Source organism: Ranitomeya variabilis, chromosome 5, assembly GCF_051348905.1.
Source record: "Ranitomeya variabilis isolate aRanVar5 chromosome 5, aRanVar5.hap1, whole genome shotgun sequence".
Lineage (NCBI taxonomy): Eukaryota > Metazoa > Chordata > Amphibia > Anura > Dendrobatidae > Ranitomeya > Ranitomeya variabilis.
Window position 1 is genome coordinate 286,501,664 of NC_135236.1, and position 23,563 is coordinate 286,525,226.

At 46.2% G+C, this 23,563-nt stretch overlaps 1 protein-coding gene across 4 annotated transcripts in view; it reads left to right on the forward strand.

The window, feature by feature from the left end:
• The window catches only part of KLHDC10 (kelch domain containing 10), a 168,309-nt gene that overhangs the window by 93,060 nt on the left and 51,686 nt on the right, over nucleotides 1-23,563 (forward strand). For all 4 annotated transcript variants that reach the window (XM_077264428.1, XM_077264426.1, XM_077264430.1 and 1 more), the window contains one exon: nucleotides 16,293-16,340. In XM_077264428.1, the coding sequence (XP_077120543.1) occupies nucleotides 16,293-16,340 (48 nt within the window). The remainder of the gene's footprint in view (nucleotides 1-16,292; nucleotides 16,341-23,563) is intronic.

Below are 23,563 nucleotides of genomic sequence, written 5' to 3' on the forward strand. Positions count from 1 at the left end.
ATCCAGTCCTGTTGAGCCGGACTCCAATTTTTTTTTTTTTGTATTAATCCTTGATGTGAGGCCAGGGGCGAGGCTGGTGTCTGAGCCCCAGGTGGATGAGCATAGAGCAACTGGGTGAGCTGGAATCAAGTTTCTATATTGGGAAAAAAACCCAAAAGTAATACTATTTTAAAAACAGCAGCCCTCAACATATTGAAAACTGCTGTTAGGTAGTTTATTAACCCTTCAGGTGATTTTCAGGAATTGATGCAAAGTGGCATGAGAAATTAAAGATTTTATTTTTACCACCTAATTGTCACTAACTTCTAAACAGGTCACTATAGCCGACAGACTCTAAAGATGCTATTTGGCCTTGAGTTGCCATGGCAAACATCAAGACCACATAATCATAATCTCAGGGTGCCGATGGATTAAATAGGAAGCCCCCACACTCTATTAACCATTTACAGTTAGGTCCATATATATTTGGACAGAGACAACATTTTTCTAATTTTGGTTATAGACATTACCACAATGAATTTTAACCCCTTCCCGACCTTTGACGCATACGCTGCGTCATGAAAGTCTGTGCCAATCCGACCTATGACGCAGCGTATGCGTCATGGAATGATCGCGTCCCTGCAGATCGGGTGAAGGGGTTAACTCCTATTTTACCCGATCTGCAGAGACAGGGGGAGTGGTGCTTCAGCCCAGGGGGGGTGGCTTCACCCCCCCGTGGCTACGATCGCTCTGATTGGCTGTTGAAAGTGAAACTGCCAATCAGAGCGATTTGTAATATTTCACCTAAAAAACTGGTGAAATATTACAATCCAGCCATGGCCGATGCTGCAATATCATCGGCCATGGCTGGAAATACTTAAGTGACCCCCCCCCACACCCACCGATCGCCCCCCCAGTCCTCCGTTATGGGGCCCGGTCCCCTCCGTCCGCCTGCCGGCTCCCCCGTCCTCCTGTCCGCTCCCTCCTTGTTTGAATAAACCCCCCCTGTGGTCCGATCACCCCCCCCTGTGCTCCAATCCACCCCCCCACCACCCCTTCATACTTACCGATCCTCCCGGTGTCCGTACGTCTCCTCGCTGGGCGCCGCCATCTTCCAATATGGCGGGCGCATGCTCATTCCATGTACATTTTGATCGCTGTGGTAGGTTCTATCACAGCGATCAAAATAAAAAAATAATAAATACCCCCCCCCCCCCCTTTATCACCCCCATAGGTAGGGAGAATAATAAAATAAAGAAAATATTTTTTTTTTTTTCGTTTTCCACTAGGGTTAGGGTTAGAACTAGGGGTAGGGTTAGGGGTAGGGTTATGGCATGGGCGGATTGGCCGCGGATCCGCGGCGGATTGGCCGCGGATCCGCGGCGGATTGGCCGCGGATCCGCAGCGGATTTGGCTGCGGATTTGGCTGCGGATCCGCAGCGGATTGGCCGCGGATCCGCAGCGGATTTGGCTGCAGATCCGCAGCGGATTGGCCGCTGCGAATTCGTTGCAGTTTTCCATCAGGTTTACAGTACCATGTACACCTATGGAAAACCAAATCCACTGTGCCCATGGTGCGGAAAATTCCGTGCAGAAACGCTGCGTTGTATTTTCTGCAGCATGTCAATTCTTTGTGCGGATTCCGCAGCGTTTTACACCTGTTCCTCAATAGGAATCCGCAGGTGAAATCCGCACAAAAAAAACACTGGAAATCTGCTGTAAATCTGCTGTAAATCTGCAGGTAAAACGCAGTGCCTTTTACCTGCAGATTTTTCAAAAATCATGCGGAAAAATCTCACACGAATCCGCAACGTGGGCACATAGCCTTAGGGTTAGGGTTGGAATTAGAGTTAGGGTACCGTCTCACAGTGGCACTTTGATCGCTACGACGGTACGATCCGTGACGTTCCAGCGATATCCATACGATATCGCTGTGTCTGACACGCAGCAGTGATCAGGGACCCTGCTGAGAATCGTACGTCGTAGCAGATCGTTTGGAACTTTCTTTCGTCGCTGGATCTCCCGCTGTCATCGCTGGATCGTTGTGACAGCGATCCAGCGATGCGTTCGCTTGTAACCAGGGTAAACATCGGGTTACTAAGCGCAGGGCCGCGCTTAGTAACCCGATGTTTACCGTGGTTACCAGCGTAAAAGTAAAAAAAAAAAAAAAAAACCGTACATACTCACATTTCGGTGTCCTTCAGGTCCCTTGCCGTCTGCTTCCCGCTCTGACTGTCTGCCGGCCGGAAAGTGAGAGCACAGCACAGCAGTGACGTCACCGCTGCGCTCTGCTCTCACTGTACGGCGGCACTCAGTCAGAGCGGGAAGCAGACGGCAAGGGACCTGAAGGACACCGAAATGTGAGTATGTACGTTTTTTTTTTTTTTTTTTACTTTTACGCTGGTAACCACGGTAAACATCGGGTTACTAAGCGCTGCCCTGCGCTTAGTAACCCGATGTTTACCCTGGTTACCCGGGACCTTGGCATCGTTGGTCGCTGGAGAGCGGTCTGTGTGACAGCTCCCCAGCGACCACACAATGACTTTCCAACGATCACGGCCAGGTCGTATCGCTGGTCGTGATCGTTGGTAAATCGTTATGTGAGACGGTACCCTTAGGGTTGGAATTAGGGCTAGGGTTGGAAATAGGGTTAAGATTAGGCTTGTGGTTAGGGTTAAGGATAGGGTTAGGGTTGTGTTGGGGTTACAGTTGTGGGTAGGGTTGGGATTAGGGTTAGGATTAGGGTTAGGGTTGGATTTAGGGTTACGGGTGTGTTGGGGTTGGGGTTAGGGTTGTGGTTAGGGGTGTGTTGGGGTTAGGGTTGTGATTAGGGGTATGGCTACAGTTGGGATTAGGGTTAGGGGTGTGTTGTGGTTAGTGTTGAAGTTAGAATTGAGGGGTTTCCACTGTTTAGGCACATCAGGGGTCTCCAAACGCAACATGGCGCCACCATTGATTCCAGCCAATCTTGCGTTCAAAAAGTCAAATGGTGCGCCCTCCTTTCCAAGCCCCGACGTACGCCCAAACAGTGGTTTACCCCCACATATGGGATACCAGCGTACTCAGGACAAACTGGGCAACAACTATTGGGGTCCAATTTCTCCTGTTACCCTTGCAAAAATAAAAAAATACTTGCTAAAACATAATTTTTGAGGAAAGAACAATTATTTTTTATTTTCATGGCTCTACGTTATAAACTTATGTGAAGCACTTGGGGGTTGAAAGTGCTCACCACACATCTAGATAAGATCCTTTTGGGGTCTAGTTTCCAAAATGGGGTCACTTGTGGGGTGTTTCTACTGTTTAGGCACATCAGGGGCTCTGCAAATGCAACGTGACGCCCGCAGACCATTCCATCAAAGTCTGCATTTCAAATGTCACTACTTCCCTTCCGAGCCCTGACGTGCGCCCAAACAGTGGTTTACCCCCACATATGAGGTATCAGCGTACTCACAGCAAACTGGGCAACAAATATTGGGGTCCAATTTCTCCTGTTACCCTTGTGAAAATAAACAATTGCTTGCTAAAACATCTTTTTTGAGGAAAGAAAAATGATTCTTTATTTTCACGGCTCTGCGTTGTAAACTTCTGTGAAGCACTTGGGGGTTGAACGTGCTCACCACACATCTAGATAAGTTCCTTGGGGGGTCTAGTTTCCAAAATGGGGTCACTTGTGGGGGGTTTCTACTGTTTAGGCACATCAGGGGCTCTGCAAACGTAACATGATTCCCGCAGACCATTCCATCAAAGTCTGCATTCCAAATCGTCACTACTTCCCTTCCGAGCCCCGGCATGTGCCCAAACAGTGGTTTACCCCCACATATGGGGTATCAGCGTACTCAGGAGAAACTGCACAACAACTTTTGGGGTCCAATTTCTCCTGTTACCCTTGGGAAAATAAAAAATTGTGGGTTAAAAAATCATTTTTGAGGAAAGAAAAATAATTTTTTATTTTCATGGCTCTGCGTTATAAACTTCTGTGAAGCACTTGGGGGTTCAAAGTGCTCACCACACATCTAGATTAGTTCCTTGGGAGGTCTAGTTTCCAAAATGGGGTCACTTGTGCGGGAGCTCCAATGTTTAGGCACACAGGGGCTCTCCAAACGCGACATGGTGTCCGCTAATGATTGAAGCTAATTTTCCATTCAAAAAGCCAAATGGCGTGCCTTCCCTTCCGAGCCCTGCCGTGCGCCCAAACAGTGGTTTACCCCCACATATGGGGTATCATCGTACTCAGGACAAACTGGACAACAACATTTGGGGTCCAATTTCTCCTATTATCCTTGGGAAAATAAAAAACTCCGGGCTAAAAATCATTTTTGAGGAAAGAAAAATAATTTTTTTATTTTCATGGCTCTGCGTTATAAACTTCTGTGAAGCACCTGGGGGTTTTAAGTGCTCACTATGCATCTAGATTAGTTTCTTGGGGGGTCTAGTTTCCAAAATGGGGTCACTTGTAGGGGAGCTCCAATGTTTAGGCACACAGGGGCTCTCCAAACGCGACATGGTGTCCACTAACGATTGGAGCTAATTTTCCATTCAAAAAGTCAAATGGCACGCCTCCCCTTCCGAGCCTTGCCGTGCACCCAAACAGTGGTTTATCCCCACATATGAGATATCGGCGTACTCAGGAGAAATTGCCCAACAAATTTTAGGATCCATTTTATCCTGTTGCCCATGTGAAAATGAAAAAATTGAGGCTAAAAGAAATTTTGTGTGAAAAAAAAGTACTTTTTCATTTTTACGGATCAATTTGTGAAGCACCTGAGGGTTTAAAGTGCTCACTATGCCTCTAGATAAGTTCCTTGGGAGGTCTAGTTTCCAAAATGGGGTCACTTGTGGGGGAGCTCCAATGTTTAGGCACACAGGGCCTCTCCAAACCTGACATGGTGTCCGCTAACGATGGAGATAATTTTTCATTCAAAAAGTCAAATGGCGCTCCTTCCCTTCCGAGCCTTACCATGTGCCCAAACAGTAGTTTACCCCCACATATGAGGTATTGGCGTACTCAGGAGAAATTGCCCAACCAATTTTAGGATCCATTTTATCCTGTTGCCCATGTGAAAATGAAAAAATTGAGGCTAAAAGAAATTTTGTGTGAAAAAAAAGTACTTTTTCATTTTTACGGATTAATTTGTGAAGCACCTGGGGGTTTAAAGTGCTCACTATGCTTCTAGAGAAGTTCCTTGGGGGGTCTAGTTTCCAAAATGGGGTCACTTGTGGGGGAGCTCCAATGTTTAGGCACACGGGGGCTCTCCAAACGTGACATGGTGTCCGCTAAAGATTGGAGCCAATTTTTCATTCAAAAAGTCAAATGGCGCTCCTTCCCTTCCGAGCCCTGCCGTGCGCCCAAACAGTGGTTTACCCCCACATATGAGGTATCAGCATACTCAGGACAAATTGGACAACAACATTCGTGGTCCAGTTTCTCCTTTTACCCTTGGGAAAATAAAAAAAATTGTTGCGAAAAGATCATTTTTGTGACTAAAAAGTGAAATGTTAATTTTTCCCCTCCATGTTGCTTCTGCTGCTGTGAAACACCTGAAGGGTTAATAAACTTCTTGAATGTGGTTTTGAGCACCTTGAGGGGTGCAGTTTTTAGAATGGTGTCACTTTTGGGTATTTTCAGCCATATAGAACCCTCAAACTGACTTCAAATGTGAGGTGGTCCCTAAAAAAAATGGTTTTGTAAATTTTGTTGTAAAAATGAGAAATCACTGGTCAAATTTTAACCCTTATAACTTCCTAGCAAAAAAAAAATGTGTTTCCAAAATTGTGCTGATGTAAAGTAGACATGTGGGAAATGTTATTTATTAACTATTTTGTGTCACATAACTCTCTGGTTTAACAGAATAAAAATTCAAAATGTGAAAATTGAAAAATTTTCAATTTTTTCGCCAAATTTCCGTGTTTTTTCACAAAGAAACTCAGAAATTATCGACCTAAATTTACCACTAACATGAAGCCCAATATGTCACGAAAAAACAATCTCAGAACCGCTAGGATCCGTTGAAGCGTTCCTGAGTTATTACCTCATAAAGGGACACTGGTCAGAATTGCAAAAAATGGCAAGGTCATTAAGGCCAAAATAGGCTGGGTCATGAAGGGGTTAAACAAAACAATTCAGATGCAGTTGAAGTTCAGACTTTCAGCTTTCATTTGAGGGTATCCACAATAAAATTGGATGAAGGGTTTAGGAGTTTCAGCTCCTTAACATGTGTGACCCTGTTTTTAAAGGGACCAAAAGTAATTGGACAATTGACTCCAAGGCTATTTCATGAACAGGTGTGGGCAATCCCTTCGTTATGTCATTCTCAATTAAGCAGATAAAAGGCCTGGAGTTGATTTGAGATGTGGTGCTTGTATTTGGAAGGTTTTGCTGTGAAGTAAACATGCGGTCAAAGGAGCTCTCCATGCAAGTGAAACAAGCCATCCTTAAGCTGCGAAAACGGAAAAAAACAAGCTGAGAAATTGCTACAATATTAGGAGTGGCAAAATCTACAGTTTGGTACATCCTGAGAAAGAAAGAAAGCAAGCACTGGTGAACTCATCAATGCAAAAAGACCTGGGCGTCCACGGAAGACAACAGTGGTGGATGATCGCAGAATAATCTCCATGGTGAAGAGAAACCCCTTCACAACAGCCAACCAAGTGACCAACACCCTCCAGGAGGTCGGCGTATCAATATCCAAATCTACCATAAAGAGAAGACTGCATGAAAGTAAATACAGAGGGTTCACTGCACGGTGCAAGCCACTCATAAGAATCAAGAATAAAAAGGCTAGACTGGACTTTGCTATAAAACATCTAAAAAAGCCAGCACAGTTCTGGAAGAACATTCTTTGGACAGATGAAACCATGATCAACCTCTACCAGAATGATGGAAAGAGAAAAGTATGGAGAAGGCTTGGTACAGCTCATGATCCAAAGCATACCACATCATCTGTAAAACACGGTGGAGGCAGTGTGATGGCTTGGGCATGCATGGCTGCCAGTGGCACTGGGTCACTAGTGTTTATTGATGATGTGACACAGGACAGAAGCAGCCGAATGAATTCTGATGTATTCAGAGCCACACTGTGTGCTCAGATCCAGCCAAATGCAGCCAAACTGATTGGTCGTCGTTTCATCCTACAGATAGACAATGACCCAAAACATGAAGCCAAAGCAACCCAGGAGTTAATTAAATCAAAGAAGTGGAATATTCTTGAATGGCCAAGTCAGTCACCTGATCTCAACCCAATTGAGCATGCATTTCACTTGTTAAAGACTAAACTTCAGACAGAAAGGCCCACAAACAAACAGCAACTGAAAACCACCGCAGTGAAGGCCTGGCAGAGCATCAAAAAGGAGGAAACACAGCGTCTGGTGATGTCCATGAGTTCAAGACTTCAGGCAGTCATTGCCAACAAAGGGTTTTCAACCAAGTACTAAAAATGAACATTTTATTTAAAATTATTGAATCTGTCCAATTACTTTTGGTCCTTTTAAAAACAGGGTGGCACATGTTAAAGAGCTGAAACTCTTAAACCCTTCATCCGATTGGATACCCTCAAATGAAAGCTGAAAGTCTGAACTTCAACTGCATCTGAATTGTTTTGTTTAAAATTCATTGTGGTATTGTCTATAACCAAAACTAGAAAAATGTTGTCTCTGTCCAAATATATATGGACCTAACTGTATATGATGTCGCTTTTGACAGCAGTATCTAAGTAGTTAAACAGATATGGCTGGTGCCAACACTGATCGTGGCTGATGCAGCTAGTTGTCAGCTACAGAGTACAGCTGCTGGATTGTCACCTGTATGGGGAGGCTATTCTCTCATATCTCAGATCAGTAAAAAGACGTATTGGTGGTCATTAAGGGGTTAAAATACTTGAAGTCATGTTGCCCTACAGTGAAGAGGATCTGCCCTTGAAATGTGTGTTTAGGGTTGTTTTGTTGAAACCCCCCAATAAACGAGAAGAATCTTGGTTCCAGTTCAACAAAATTGAGGTTCTGGAGTACCCAGCCCAATCCCCGGACCTTTATCCAATAGAACACTTGTGGGGTGACATTAAAAATGTCGTTTGAGGCAAAGTCAACAAACGCCAAAAAATTGTGGGATGTAGTCCAAGCATCTTGTGCTGGAATAACAGTTGTCAGGTGCCAGAAGTTGGTTGACTCTATGCAACATAGATGTGAAGTAGTTCTAAAGAACTGTGGGTATAAAACTAAATATACAGAAATAGTACATATTGTGAGTTTATAAAGACAAACGCAGACACTGCTACTTTTTAGAACAACCCAATGTTCATTTTTTGTTTTCTTTACAGTAGTTTAACCCCTTTCTGCCATCTGACGTACTATACCGTTCATGTGACCCGGCACAATTTGACCATGGACGGAATAAAACATCATAGCGATCGGCCGCGCACAGTGGTGGTATGCGGCCGATCGCAGCCGGGTGTCAGCTGATTCTCACAGCTGACACCCAGCACTAATTGCCAGGAGCGGTTAAACACGATGCTGCGATCAAACACGATTGCAGCATTCCAGGAGCAGGCAGAGGGCTGACAGCCCCTCTGCCTTTGGATCGGAGACCCCGCGGCGTGACGCGGGGTCCCGATCGCTGCCATGGTAACCCGATGTCATCATGACTACATCCGGGTTACCAGAGCTAAGAAACTTCCTGGTCATGCGCAGTGCATGATCAGGAAGTCTCTGTGTCAGTGCACTGAGTGTAGCGCTGACAGTTTCTATAGCATGCAGCTACTGCTTCATCTGCATGCTATAGAAGCTATCAGCCTGCAAAAAATGATTGTCCCATAGTGGGACAAAGTGTAAAAAAATTTGAATAAAGTAAGACATTTAAAAAAAAAAATAATTGTAAAAATATAAAAAAATAACAAAAAAAGGCAAAAAAACAATGCTTTATCATAATACCACCAAAATAAAAGTAGAATAACACGCGATCAAAAAGACAGATATAAATAAACATGGTACTGCTGAAAACGTCATCTTGTCCCACAAAAAACAAGCAGTTACAGCATAGTCAGCAAAAAATGAGTTATAGCTGTCAGAATAAAGTGAAGCAAAAACAATATAAATGAGGTATAACTGTAATCGTACTAACCCAAAGAATATTACTGCCTTATCAATTTTTATACACAAATCATGAATTGCTGGTTTTTGCTCTTCTGTCTCCCAAAAAATGTCATGTGCCCAAAAATTATACCAAAAAACAAGACCTCACATGACTGTGGGCCAAAATATGGAAAAATTATTGCCCTCAAAATGTGGTGATGCAAAAAATATTATTGTGCAATTAAATAGCTTCTTTTACTGTGTGACGGCTGCCAAACATAAAAACCCACTATAAGGTCTCTTTCACGCGTCCTGATATTTCCGATACCGGAGATGTCAGTGTCCGTGTGTGTAATACTTGCAGCACACATGTGGCATGTATGAGCCACATCAGTGCCACACGGACGGTCGCCAGGGAAGAATCATTGCCGTAAGCAATGCCCGGTGCCAGGTGCTGAACACTGCTCTCATCATTCTCCCCTGCTCTGCCGGCGATGGTGCAAGCAGGGGAGAATGATGAGTTACTTTTAACCCCTTAACGACCGCCGATACGCCTTTTAGCGGTGTCAGTTAATAATAATAATAATAATAATTTTATTTATATAGCGCCAACATATTCCGCAGCGCTTTACAACTTATAGAGGGGACTTATACAGACAACAGACATTACAGCATAACAGAAATCACAGTTCAAAACAGATACCAGGAGGAATGAGGGCCCTGCTGCTCGCAAGCTTACAATCTATGAGGAAAAGGGGAGACACAAGAGGTGGATGGTAACAATTGCTTTAGTTATTTGGACCAGCCATAGTGTAAGGCTCGGGTGTTCATGTAAAGCTGCATGAACCAGTTAACTGCCTAAGTATGTAACAGTACAGACACAGAGGCTATTAACTGCATAAAGTGTATGAGAACATGATGGAGGAACGTGATTATGTTGTTGTTTTTTATTAATAGGCCACACAGGGATAATTAGGTTAATGCGTTGAGGCGGTAGGCCAATCTGAACAAATGAGTTTTTAGTGCACGCTTAAAACTGTGGGGATTGGGGATTAATTGTATTAACCTAGGTAGTGCATTCCAAAGAATCGGCGCCGCACGTGTAAAGTCTTGGAGACGGGAGTGGGAGGTTCTGATTATTGAGGATGCTAACCTGAGGTCAGTTAAGGGTACTTAAACCACAGCGCCGCTTTTTAACAGCGCTGAGGTTTAAGGTTCTAGCACCCCCCAGCTTCAGAATTTCTGTGGGGTCTCGGCTGCCAGGGGTTGCCGAGATCCCAGAGAACATGATTTGGGTCGGTTTTTAACGACCCCGGAGTTGCTATAGCCGTTATTAATGGTAAAGTCAGATTTTTTTCATTTAATTTCTCTCTCCTCTGATGTGATCGCACATCAGAGGAGAGAGAAATAGTCCCCTGGGCCGCCGGCTTCTTCCGAAAGAAAATGTCAGGCGCACGCCAAGATCTGCTGGCCGGCAACAATAGGAGATTTTTTCCTATTAGCTCATTTTGATCACTGCTATACAGTCTATCACAGTAATCAAAATAAAAAAAAAAGTAGTAAATCAAACCCCCCTTTATCACCCCCTTAAATAGGGAAAAGTAATAAAAATAAAATAAAAAAAATTATTTCCATTTTCCCATTAGAGTTAGGGTTGGGGCTAGAGTTGGGGTTAGGGTTTGAATTACGGTTACGGTTGGGGTTAGGTTTGTGGTTAGGTATGGATTTAGAATTGGGGGGGGTTTCCACTGTTTGGGGACATCAGGGGCTCTCCAAACGCGACATGACGTCCGATCTTAATTCCAGCCAATTTTGCGGTGAAAAAGTAAAACGGCGCTCCTTCTCTTCCGAGCTATGCCATGCACCCAAACAGTGGTTTACTCCCACATATGGGGTATCGGCGTACTCAGGACAAATTGCACAACAACTTTTGGGGTCCAATTTCTCCTGTTACCCTTGGGAAAATAAAAAAAAAAATTGTGGGACAAAAAGATAATTTTTGTGGAAAAAAAAAGATTTTTTTATTTTTATGGCTCTACATTTATAAACTTCTGTGAAGCAGTTGGGGGTTCAAAGTGCTCACCACACATCTAGATAAGTTCCTTAGGGGGTCTAGTGTCTAGTTTCCGAAATGGTGTCACTTGTGGGGGTTTCCACTGTTTAGGCACATCAGGGGTTCTCTGAACGCAACATGGCGCCCGATCTCCTTCCCTTCCAAGCTCTGCCATGCTCTTAAACAGTGGTTTACCTGCATCTATGGGGTATCGGTGTACTCAGGAAAAATTGTACTGAATGTCGTTTACTGTGTAAAAGTAGCAAAACATAAAAAACTTTTCTATCTGATGTCGCTGCATATCACTGTATGACCCACAGAAAAAGTTGTCATTACTAGTACCGCAAAGATAAAAAATGTAAATTAGAAAATCGGCAATTTAAAAGAAAAAAAATTATTTTTTTTGCTCTTTGTCTCCCAAAATAAATTGGACTAGAAATCTATCAAAAATGTTATGTACCCCATAATGATACAAATAAATAACTAAATAAAAACTTAATCATCAAACTAATAACAAACCATCATACAACCATCGTACAGCTCTGTTGGCTGAAATATAAAGTTTATAGCTCTCAAAATATGCAGAAAGTATATATTTAACGTAGTCTGTCAGCAGGATTTTACATCCCAGACTATTTATATGCGCATGTAGCTTTCAAAAAGAAATCTAAGACGGAAACCAAATGAACATTTACCCTGCTGTAAGTAAATGAGTAAAAGCAATAGTGCATAGAAATAATATGGGGACTTGGTAAACACAGTTTTTGATCCAAAAAAGCTTAAAAGCCATTCCACCAGCATTAAGCTGTACCCAAATCAGGATAGACCTAATATCTAATATTAAAACCATACCATGTGTCAGTGGCATCAATGTGAATAAGGGCGGAGCATGGTCACGAATATGGATACCCAGCAATGGGAAGCTACATAATGTAAAATGTCCTGTCCCCACATGAGGCGAATGGAGGAGTCGTTGACTAATAAGGGTTGTGAGAGAGAGAATCGTACCTTCAGTATTTCCTCGCTATAGGGCAGACAGGACCGATGCTGCTCAGCGTCCGAAGAGATGATGCACACCAGGGATTGTGCAATCCAGACTTGTTTATTTGTTAACCTGGACATACAGCGTGTAACTGGTAATACAGTACTTTCTCCAGAAATGCAGGTGTAGACAAGGTACAGTAAGATGTAGCAACAAGTATGACTGCAAGTGTGAGCAACAAAAGGTCGAAAGACTGATGCCTTCCTAAGCCCGGTTAAAGCGTGTCCTCTCACAACAGCAAGTAAACTGAAAATGAAATGGCTGCCAGAGGAAGAGAAGACTTGACCCCTGAACCGGAAGTGAATGACATGCCACAAGAATTAATGAATAACAAGCTGCCATACGGAAAAAGGCCATTGGGTGGCAGCAAAAGGGGTAAAATATAACAACATACTGTACATGAAACTGAAGAACATAACTTACATGGAACAGCACATCCAGCTCAAATAAAGAGAGTACACCCTAAGTGCTGAAACCTGAAATTTAACTAAAAAAAGAAACTTGAGTATAAGTTGGTATACATGCAAAATAGGAGCGTGTTCACACTGGCCATTAAACAGAGACAAAATGAACATATACCCTGCTGTAAGTAAATGAGTAAAAGCAATAGTGCACAGAAATAGCTCTTTCAAAAACCAGTCAATCCACACCTTTACATGGCCAGGAATTTATATGCAAACGAAGATGAATAACTATTTGTAGATCTGAAGCTTCTGTCACTCCACCTCTATCATCACACAGCCGCCGCCTCCTGCTTGACTGATTGCTTCTTTACGTGGTCACACATCATAGTCTTGTCAGTCAAGAAGGAGGAGGTGGGGCCTGGTGGGGAATAGAGCTTGAGTGACACAGGCGGCAGATCTACCATTGCCAATTTCATATTGATTCAATAAAATTTCTGTGACTGAGGAATGGACTCCTGCAATCTATTCCAAGAAAATCTTCACTCTGTTAATTGGCGTTCCTTCCCACCACTGCCGTTTACCTAAATGGTACTTACTCAGTCCAGCATAGGATTCCCATGCACCATAAATGTGTATGTGCTACTCGGCAGAGCCTCTCACTATGTCCAGAAACAGCAGCAAATCCAAAGATATCCATGGCGCCATGGAGATCCATGTGAAAATACAATCTTAATTCCCAAATATTTAAAATATCACAGCAGTGAGGAGACAACAACATAGGGATAATGAGCTCCACCTCTTCCTCCTTTTCAGGGCCCATCTCAGTAGCCATAATAACCATCTAGTGCAGACTTGGGCAAAGTGCAGGCCACATGCGGCCCTCTGGCTGTCCCAGTCCAGCCCGCAGACCGAGACTGCCGGGGGGCTGGAAAACAGAAGCCCACGGGCTGCACCGTGCCCTTCTATGACCACCTGCTTCCTGACTTCATTGGTGGAGGAGGGGCCTCTTCCTCCACCAATCGGCGTGAGACAGCTGATGCGATAATGTTAATTAAGACAGTGACCTTTCAGAAGTCTGCCTTATGAATACCTAATCAGTACGCCACCTGCAGACCCCTCCAACCCCACCTTAGGGCACAGGCATATAACTAACTACAAACTGAAAATAAAGATTGAAGAACAACCATAGGACAGATTTCATCAACCAAGCTCCGACCTGACATTGTGTGTAGGTTACTGTGCACAATCCTGGTGACAGCTTCCCTTTAAACAATACAGCGTGTTACGAAAAACAGTATCTGAATCACTCTAAATCACGTATGTACAGGTATTCCAGAACTGTCAAGTACTAGTGACGCATATCATATTTTAAAAAATTGCTCATGAATACTGGCTTTACAGCAAAGGAGTTCACTTTTTTTTTCTTTTGCTTCCTAAATCAATCATCTTTCCTCTGGAGCCTTTAAGGCCAGAGGTGTCAATCCAGGAAGACAAGCGTGTAAGTAGATGGTCGATAAGTAGCTGAGAAGGTGCGCTGAACTGCTCAAATGAAGCACAGACATTCTGTACATCCTTGGCATGATGGAACAATTATTCATGCTGGCAGACTACCTTTTTAAGGTTTATTTTCAGGTTATTAAATTGCTTTAGTTAGCATGAAAATTTGCAGCTGACTTTGTTTTTTTTTTGTTTTTTTTTTTAAATCTGTCATTCTCCTACTGTGAGAACTTATATTTTACATGGTGTACTGTTTGTTTCCAAGGAGATTGTCAAGAGCCTGGCTGAGAATATCCAGTAATTACTTTAGGGTATGTTTCCACAGTCAAAAACAGGCAGCGCTTTGGATGCAGCACGTCTGCTCCGTCCAATGCGCTGCTGGCTTTTGAACGCAGGTGATTCTGCATGTGTTCATTGAACCGTGCGGAATCACCGCACCCAATACATTGGACGGCAAATTTATCTTGCGGAGACGGAGCGTCTCCACAAGTTAAATTGACATGCTGCAGTCTTGAAAGATGTGCCACATGCCCGTCTCCGCAGGGCAGCCGGAGGCGTCTGTGCACACATAGTGGAAATGGGATTTCTTCAGATCCCATCCCCTATGCTGTAACATCTGGCCGCTGCGGGTTTGACGCTGCAGATGAACGCAGCGTCAAACCAGCAGCATTTACTGACTGAGGAAACATACCCTTAGGGTACCGTCTCACTATACGATTTACCAACGATCACGACCTGCGATACGACCTGGCCGTGATCGTTGGTAAGTCGTTGTGTGGTCGCTGGAGAGCTGTCACACAGACCGCTCTCCAGCGACCAACGATGCCGAGGTTCGCTGGTAACCAGGGTAAACATCGGGTTACTAAGCGCAGGGCCGTGCTTAGTAACCCGATGTTTACCGTGGTTACCAGCGTAAAAGTAAAAAAAAAAAAACCGTACATACTCACCATCTGATGTCCTTCAGGTCCCTTGCCGTCTGCTTCCTGCTCTGAGTGCCGCCGTACAGTGAGAGCAGAGTGCAGCGGTGACGTCACCGCTGTGATCTGCTCTCACTTTCCGGCCGGCAGTCAGTCAGAGCGGGAAGCAGACGGCAAGGGTCAGCAGGGTCCCTGATCGCTGCTGCGTGTCAGACACTGCGAGATCGTAACTATATCGCTAGAACGTCACGAATCGTACCGTCGTAGCGATGAAAATGCCACTGTGTGACGGTACCCTTACTCTTCAGCCCATTGATTTCTGTGAATAATTAGACTGCTGCCCAATTCCCTTCCCCTCCCTTTTAACTCCTAATCTAGTTTCTGTTATCAGTTCTACAAAATCACAATTCCCTGACGCCCAGCATTGGCAGTTTCCAGAGCAGTTCTTCTAACCAAGGCCTCCACTTTCCTGAGTATTGTGCTTGTAAATCTAGTGACAGCCCCCCCCCCCCCCCCCCCAGCAAAAAACTGCAGAGCTGAGTTATTCAGATGACGACTTGTGAAAAAACACAAGTGTTTTTGATGTGCTCGCTTATTTGTCTGCCCGCCAACAAGTGATATTCTGATACTACAGGTTTAAAGGAACCCTCCAGCCAAATCTAATACACTATACGATGCCTAATGCAGAAACTGATGGGGCACTCTGTGAACACCAAAGATCCCTCTGCCCCATTCAAGTTCTGCACTAGACATGACATTGTGCATTGGCTTTGCCAAGACATTTTCTTACTGTTCATTGATGAATTATTAAAGAAACACTCCCATCAAAAAGTATGTATCCTCTTATATGATTTATATTATAGTACTGTGTACTTACAATTGCTAATTTTGCCCTTCTACTCAGTTTATTTTCTTTGCTCTATGTATAAAAAGGAAGACTCTTGTCTTTGCATTTATCATTCCCCTCTTCAGCTCCTGACCCAGCTGCTCCTCATCCCCCATGCCATAGACTTTTGCAGTGACTTATGATTCATACAGGGAGAATTGACCTCCTGTTTCTACATGGAGCTTAGAAGGATTCAGCTAGTCAGGCTTTTAATCACGTGATGTCATAGACCTAATGGAAAAGAGAAGAATTAGCTGGATAGAAAGGCAAAATAAGCAATTGTAAGTACACAGTGCTATGTAATATGATGACTGCAATATATATTAAAAGGTTAAACACTTTGATGGGAGGAGTGCTTCTTTAATTTCACATTAAAAGTATTAATAGAGCTTTCATAAAATTGTGCTAATCATTGTGTAATGAATGACTATATACTTAATCATTTCAGGTTTTCCAGCTGCCAGAAGATGTCATAGCTGTGTCCAAATAAAACATGGTAAAGCACATTATTGTAACTTTAACCATTTCACTTTTGTATGACAGAGATAACAAGCTAAAAATGTGTGTGTAAGCAGTCTGCCATAACTACCCGATGAGCTTTCCTGGAAGAGGAGTAGTGTCCTTTTACGAATGTATAAAGATAAAAGGAATAAAAAAAAAAAAAATCAGGCTGTAGGTAAATTGACTTGTGTGCTTAATGGTTTGGGGGGTTCATTCTTCATGGCCACCTGTATCTGTAAGTAATTGCATACTTTGTGGACAAAACGGGAATCCGTCAACAGGTTTTTGCTATCTAATCTGAGAGCATTACGATATAGAGTGAGAGCCTCAATCCAGGGATGTGACTTACTACGCTGTGTGTTGTTTCCATACAATCAGTGCTTTATCAGCTGGAGATGAGCAAGACTGCCATGCGACCTGGTCAGACAGTGATAGTCTGTGTAATCCTCATTATTTATGCAACTCAAGAACATTGTTTTTAGGAACTTTTGTGTTTTTGTTTTTATACCTTTTACCTGACATAGGACCTACTATTATGTCAGGTGGGAGTGCATGAAGTAGGCTCAGGACCTGAGCCTGCTCCATGCAAGGAAAGTGCTGGCTGTTTAATAGCAGTGATTGTTCCCCCACAACACGATTGTGTGGTGCTGATGGGTTGCTATGGCAGCCAGGAACCTACGGTATACCCCATCACTAATATCTTTGCAATCTATGGATTGGTTTTGTAGGAGACCACGATTTTTCTTATATACTGCAATACTGAGGTGGTGGTATAGCCAACACAGCTGCGCATCATGAATTTGTTTAAAGGGGGTTGCCCAGGACCCCGTCGAGCCCTAGCTCTGACTGCTGTCGGAGCTAGGTGAAAATGGCATGAGAACACCAAAAGTCACAATTTTAGCACAACCTTATGTTGCACCAAAATTTTGCAGCTTTTTAAAGCATTTTACCCGTGCCCCCACCTCCCCCCTTACAAAAAGCCATATAAATTTGTTTGAAAATCAACACTGTAATCAAATGTAATTAAATTAACTGCATGACAAGTAATGCCAAGTGAGAGCAGATTGAACTAGATGGGTATTTCCTGAAGGAACTACAGATAGTGCTTTGGAATGGTGCCCGGGCTGCCCCTGCAAGACTTTCACACTTGGGTGCCCCTCAGGCGCTGGTTTGGTAGTTGTAGCCCCTCAGGGTTGAGGTCACTCTGGGTCCGATATGGTGGGCCGGGTCACTCTGGGTCCGATTTGGTGGGCCGGGTCACTCTGGGTCCGATTTGGTGGCCCGGGTCACTCTGGGTCCGATTTGGTGGCCCGGGTCACTCTGGGTCCGATTTGGTGGCCCGGGTCACTCTGGGTCCGATTTGGTGGCCCGGGTCACTCTGGGTCCGATTTGGTGGCCCGGGTCACTCTGGGTCCGATTTGGTGGGCCGGGTCACTCTGGGTCCGATTTGGTGGGCCGGGTCACTCTGGGTCCGATTTGGTGGCCCGGGTCACTCTGGGTCCGATTTGGTGGCCCGGGTCACTCTGGGTCCGATTTGGTGGCCCGGGTCACTCTGGGTCCGATTTGGTGGCCCGGGTCACTCTGGGTCCGATTTGGTGGCCCGGGTCACTCTGGGTCCGATTTGGTGGCCCGGGTCACTCTGGGTCCGATTTGGTGGCCCGGGTCACTCTGGGTCCGATTTGGTGGGCCGGGTCACTCTGGGTTCGATTTGGTGGGCCGGGTCACTCTGGGTCCGATTTGGTGGGCCGGGTCACTCTGGGTCCGATTTGGTGGCCCGGGTCACTCTGGGTCCGATTTGGTGGCCCGGGTCACTCTGGGTCCGAGTTGGTGGCCCGGGTCACTCTGGGTCCGATTTGGCGGGCGGCGTCACTCTGGGTCCGAGTTGGTGGCCCGGGTCACTCTGGGTCCGATTTGGCGGGCGGCGCCACTCTGGGTCCGATTTGGCGGGCGGCGCCACTCTGGGTCCGATTTGGCGGGCGGCGCCACTCTGGGTCCGATTTGGCGGGCGGCGCCACTCTGGGTCCGATTTGGCGGGCGGCGCCACTCTGGGTCCGATTTGGCGGGCGGCGCCACTCTGGGTCCGATTTGGCGGGCGGCGCCACTCTGGGTCCGATTTGGCGGGCGGCGCCACTCTGGGTCCGATTTGGCGGGCGGCGCCACTCTGGGTCCGATTTGGCGGGCGGCGCCACTCTGGGTCCGATTTGGCGGGCGGCGCCACTCTGGGTCCGATTTGGCGGGCGGCGCCACTCTGGGTCCGATTTGGCGGGCGGCGCCACTCTGGGTCCGATTTGGCGGGCGGCGCCACTCTGGGTCCGATTTGGCCGAACGGCGCCACTCTGGGTCCGATTTGGCGGGCGGCGCCACTCTGGGTCCGATTTGGCGGGCGGCGCCACTCTGGGTCCGATTTGGCGGGCGGCGCCACTCTGGGTCCGATTTGGCGGGCGGCGCCACGCTGGGTCCGATTTGGCGGGCTGGGTCCGATTTGGTGAGCGGGGCAATAATTATAATAAGACTATAGATAGTGCTTTGAAATTGTGCTGTGCTATGACTTTAAGAGCTGATATTATCTGCCAAAACTGTCCTGCTAGGGTCATGTACAGTTCGCAGGCGTTGACATAGTAACTGGGCCTGACTGAGCATATCAATGAGCTAATCAGCCAGGTGGCAGGTACATTTCAAATTGCCTCAGAAACCCGGCCATTATAACCTATGTGAAAATTTCCCTATTGAAAAGCATTACAATGAGGGGAAAAAACATTTTCAAACGCAAATTGCGCCAAAACTACAAATCCGATCGACACGAAAAATACTTAGCACACCTCTTGGGGACGCTGGCTTCGAAATGACACCTCACTGGAGTCTGTGAGTGAAGCGGTTCGGGCCGCATTACGTGCGGACTGAATAATAACTAGATGGGCATTTCCTGAAGGAAATACATGGTGCTTGAACAGCGCTGCCAGCTTTACAGCAGCACTTTTCACACACCGGACCAGGGGGGCCACTTACTTTTCCACACCCGGGTCCAGGGGAGCACTTACTTTTGCACACGGGGCCGGGGGCGCGCTTACTTTTGCACACGGGGCCGGGGGCGCCATTACTTTTGCACACGGGGCCAAGGGCGCGCTTACTTTTGCACACGGGGCCAAGGGCGCGCTTACTTTTGCACACGGGGCCGGGGGCGTGCTTACTTTTGCACACGGGGTCGGGGGCGCCATTACTTTTGCACACGGGGCCGGGGGCGCCATTACTTTTGCACACGGGGCCGGGGGCGCCATTACTTTTGCACACGGGGCCGGGGGCGCCATTACTTTTGCACACGGGGCCGGGGGGCGCCATTACTTTTGCACACGGGGCCGGGGGGCGCCATTACTTTTGCACACGGGGCCGGGGGGCGCCATTACTTTTGCACACGGGGCCGGAGGCGCCATTACTTTTGCACACGGGGCCGGGGGCGCCATTACTTTTGCACACGGGGCCGGGGGCGCCATTACTTTTGCACACGGGGCCGGGGGCGCCATTACTTTTGCACACGGGGCCGGGGGCGCCATTACTTTTGCACACGGGGCCGGGGGCGCCATTACTTTTGCACACGGGGCCAAGGGCGTGCTTACTTTTGCACACGGGGCCGGGGGCGCCATTCCTTTTGCACACGGGGCCGGGGGCGCCATTCCTTTTGCACACGGGGCCGGGGGCGCCATTACTTTTGCACACGGGGCCGGGGGCGTGCTTACTTTTGCACACGGGGCCGGGGGCGCCATTACTTTTGCACACGGGGCCGGGGGCGCCATTACTTTTGCACACGGGGCCGGGGGCGCCATTACTTTTGCACACGGGGCCGGGGCGCCATTACTTTTGCACACGGGGCCGGGGGCGCCATTACTTTTGCACACGGGGCCAAGGGCGTGCTTACTTTTGCACACGGGGCCGGGGGCGCCATTCCTTTTGCACACGGGGCCGGGGGCGCCATTACTTTTGCACACGGGGCCGGGGGCGCCATTCCTTTTGCACACGGGGCCGGGGGCGCCATTCCTTTTGCACACGGGGCCGGGGGCGCCATTACTTTTGCACACGGGGCCGGGGGCGCCATTACTTTTGCACACGGGGCCGGGGGCGCCATTACTTTTGCACACGGGGCCGGGGGCGCCATTACTTTTGCACACGGGGCCGGGGGCGCCATTACTTTTGCACACGGGGCCGGGGGCGCCATTACTTTTGCACACGGGGCCAAGGGCGTGCTTACTTTTGCACACGGGGCCGGGGGCGCCATTCCTTTTGCACACGGGGCCGGGGGCGCCATTCCTTTTGCACACGGGGCCGGGGGCGCCATTACTTTTGCACACGGGGCCGGGGGCGCCATTACTTTTGCATACGGGCCCGGGGCGCACTTACTTTTGCACACGGGGCCGTGTGATAAATGATCATGTCCTAAAATGGATACCGTACATTTGCATAGCTGCCATCTTTGGAAGGTCAAGTTTGGGGTAATGGAAAGTTCGCCATTATTTCCTATGGGAATTTTTTTTTTTTAAATGCGATTTAAATAAAATCTACATATCGGATCGACTATAAAAGTCATAGCACACCTGTCCCCACCGAGGGCTTCGAAACGCCGCCTGAACGGGGTCTCTGCGCCGAGCGGTTCGGGCCGCATTAATTGCGGAAAACGCGGAGAAGAATAATAATAATAACTAGATGGGCATTTCCTGAAGGAAATACATGGTGCTTGAACAGAGCTGCCAGCTGCCAATGAACCTCAGGAGCAAGTCTGGCATGCAGGGCCCTGCCCCTGGGTATCCAATTTGGCCCCTTGGTAGCCACTTTGATGAGCGGGGCCCCTTGTTAGCAACTTTGGCCCCTTGGTAGCCATTTTGGCATGCAGGAATCCTTGGTAGCCACTTTGGCCACATCCTCTTATATACAAACATCACTCCTATATACAGAAACCACTCCTATATACAGACATCCCTCTATATACAGACACCACTCCTATATACAGACACCACTCCTATATGCAGGCACCTCTCCAATATACAGACATCCCTCTATATACAGACACCACTCCTATATACAGACATCCCCCTATATACAGACACCACTCCTATATTCAGACATCCCCCTATATACAGACATCTCTACTATATACAGACATCCCCCAATATAGACACCACTCCTATATACAGACATCCCTCTATATACAGACATCTCTCCTATATACAGACATCCCTCTATATACAGACAGCACTCCTATATACAGACATCCCCCTATATAGACACCACTCCTATATACAGACATCCCTCTATATACAGACACCACTCCTATATACAGACATCCCCCTATATACAGACACCACTCCTATATTCAGACATCCCCCTATATACAGACATCTCTACTATATACAGACATCCCCCAATATAGACACCACTCCTATATACAGACATCCCTCTATATACAGACATCTCTCCTATATACAGACATCCCTCTATATACAGACAGCACTCCTATATACAGACATCCCCCTATATACAGACACCACTCCTATATACAGACACCACTCCTATGTGCAGGCACCTCTCCTATATACAGACATCCCTCTACATACAGACACCACTCCTATATACAGACATCCCCCTATATACACACACCACTCTTATATACAGACATCCCCCTATATACAGACACCACTCCTATATACAGACATCCCCCTATATAGACACCACTCCTATATTCAGACATCCCCCTATATACAGACATCTCTACTATATACAGACATCCCCCAATATAGACACCACTCCTATATACAGACATCCCTCTATATACAGACATCTCTCCTATATACAGACATCCCTCTATATACAGACAGCACTCCTATATACAGACATCCCCCTATATACAGACACCACTCCTATATACAGACACCACTCCTATGTGCAGGCACCTCTCCTATATACAGACATCCCTCTACATACAGACACCACTCCTATATACAGACATCCCCCTATATACACACACCACTCTTATATACAGACATCCCCCTATATACAGACACCACTCCTATATACAGACATCCCCCTATATACAGACACCACTCCTATATACAGACATCCCTCTATATACAGACACCACTCCTTTATACAGACATCCCTCTATATACAGACACCACTCTTATATATAGACATCCCTCTATATACAGACACCACTCCTATATACAGACATCCCTCTGTATACAGACACCACTCCTATATACAGACATCCCTCTATATACAGACACCACTCCTATATACAGACATCCCTCTATATACAGACACCACTCCTATATACAGACATCCCCCTATATACAGACACCACTCCTATATACAGACATCCCTCTATATACAGACACCACTCCTTTATACAGACATCCCTCTATATACAGACACCACTCTTATATACAGACATCCCTCTATATACAGACACCACTCCTATATACAGACATCCCTCTGTATACAGACACCACTCCTATATACAGACATCCCTCTATATACAGACACCACTCCTATATACAGACATCCCTCTATATACAGACACCACTTCTATATACAGACATCCCCCTATATACAGACACCACTCCTATATATGGACATCCCTCTATATACAGACAACACTCCTATATACAGACATCCCTCTATATACAGACATCTCTCCTATATACAGACATCCCTCTATATACAGACACCACTCCTATATAGACATCCCCCTATATACAGACACCACTCCTATATACAGACATCCCTCTATATACAGACACCTCTCCTATATACAGACATCCCCCTATATACAGACACCACTCCTATATACAGACATCCCTCTATATACAGACACCACTCCTATATACAGACATCCCTCTATATACAGACATCTCTCCTATATACAGACATCCCCCTATATAGACACCACTCCTATATACAGACATCCCTCTATATACAGACACCAATCCTATATACAGGCATCCCTCTATATACAGACATCTCTCCTATATACAGACATCCCTCTATATACAGACACCACTCCTATATACAGACATCCCTCTATATACAGACATCTCTCCTATATACAGACATCCCTCTATATACAGACACCACTCCTATATACAGACATCCCCCTATATACAGACACCACTCCTATATACAGACATCCCTCTATATACAGACATATCTGCTATATTCAGACATCCCCCTATA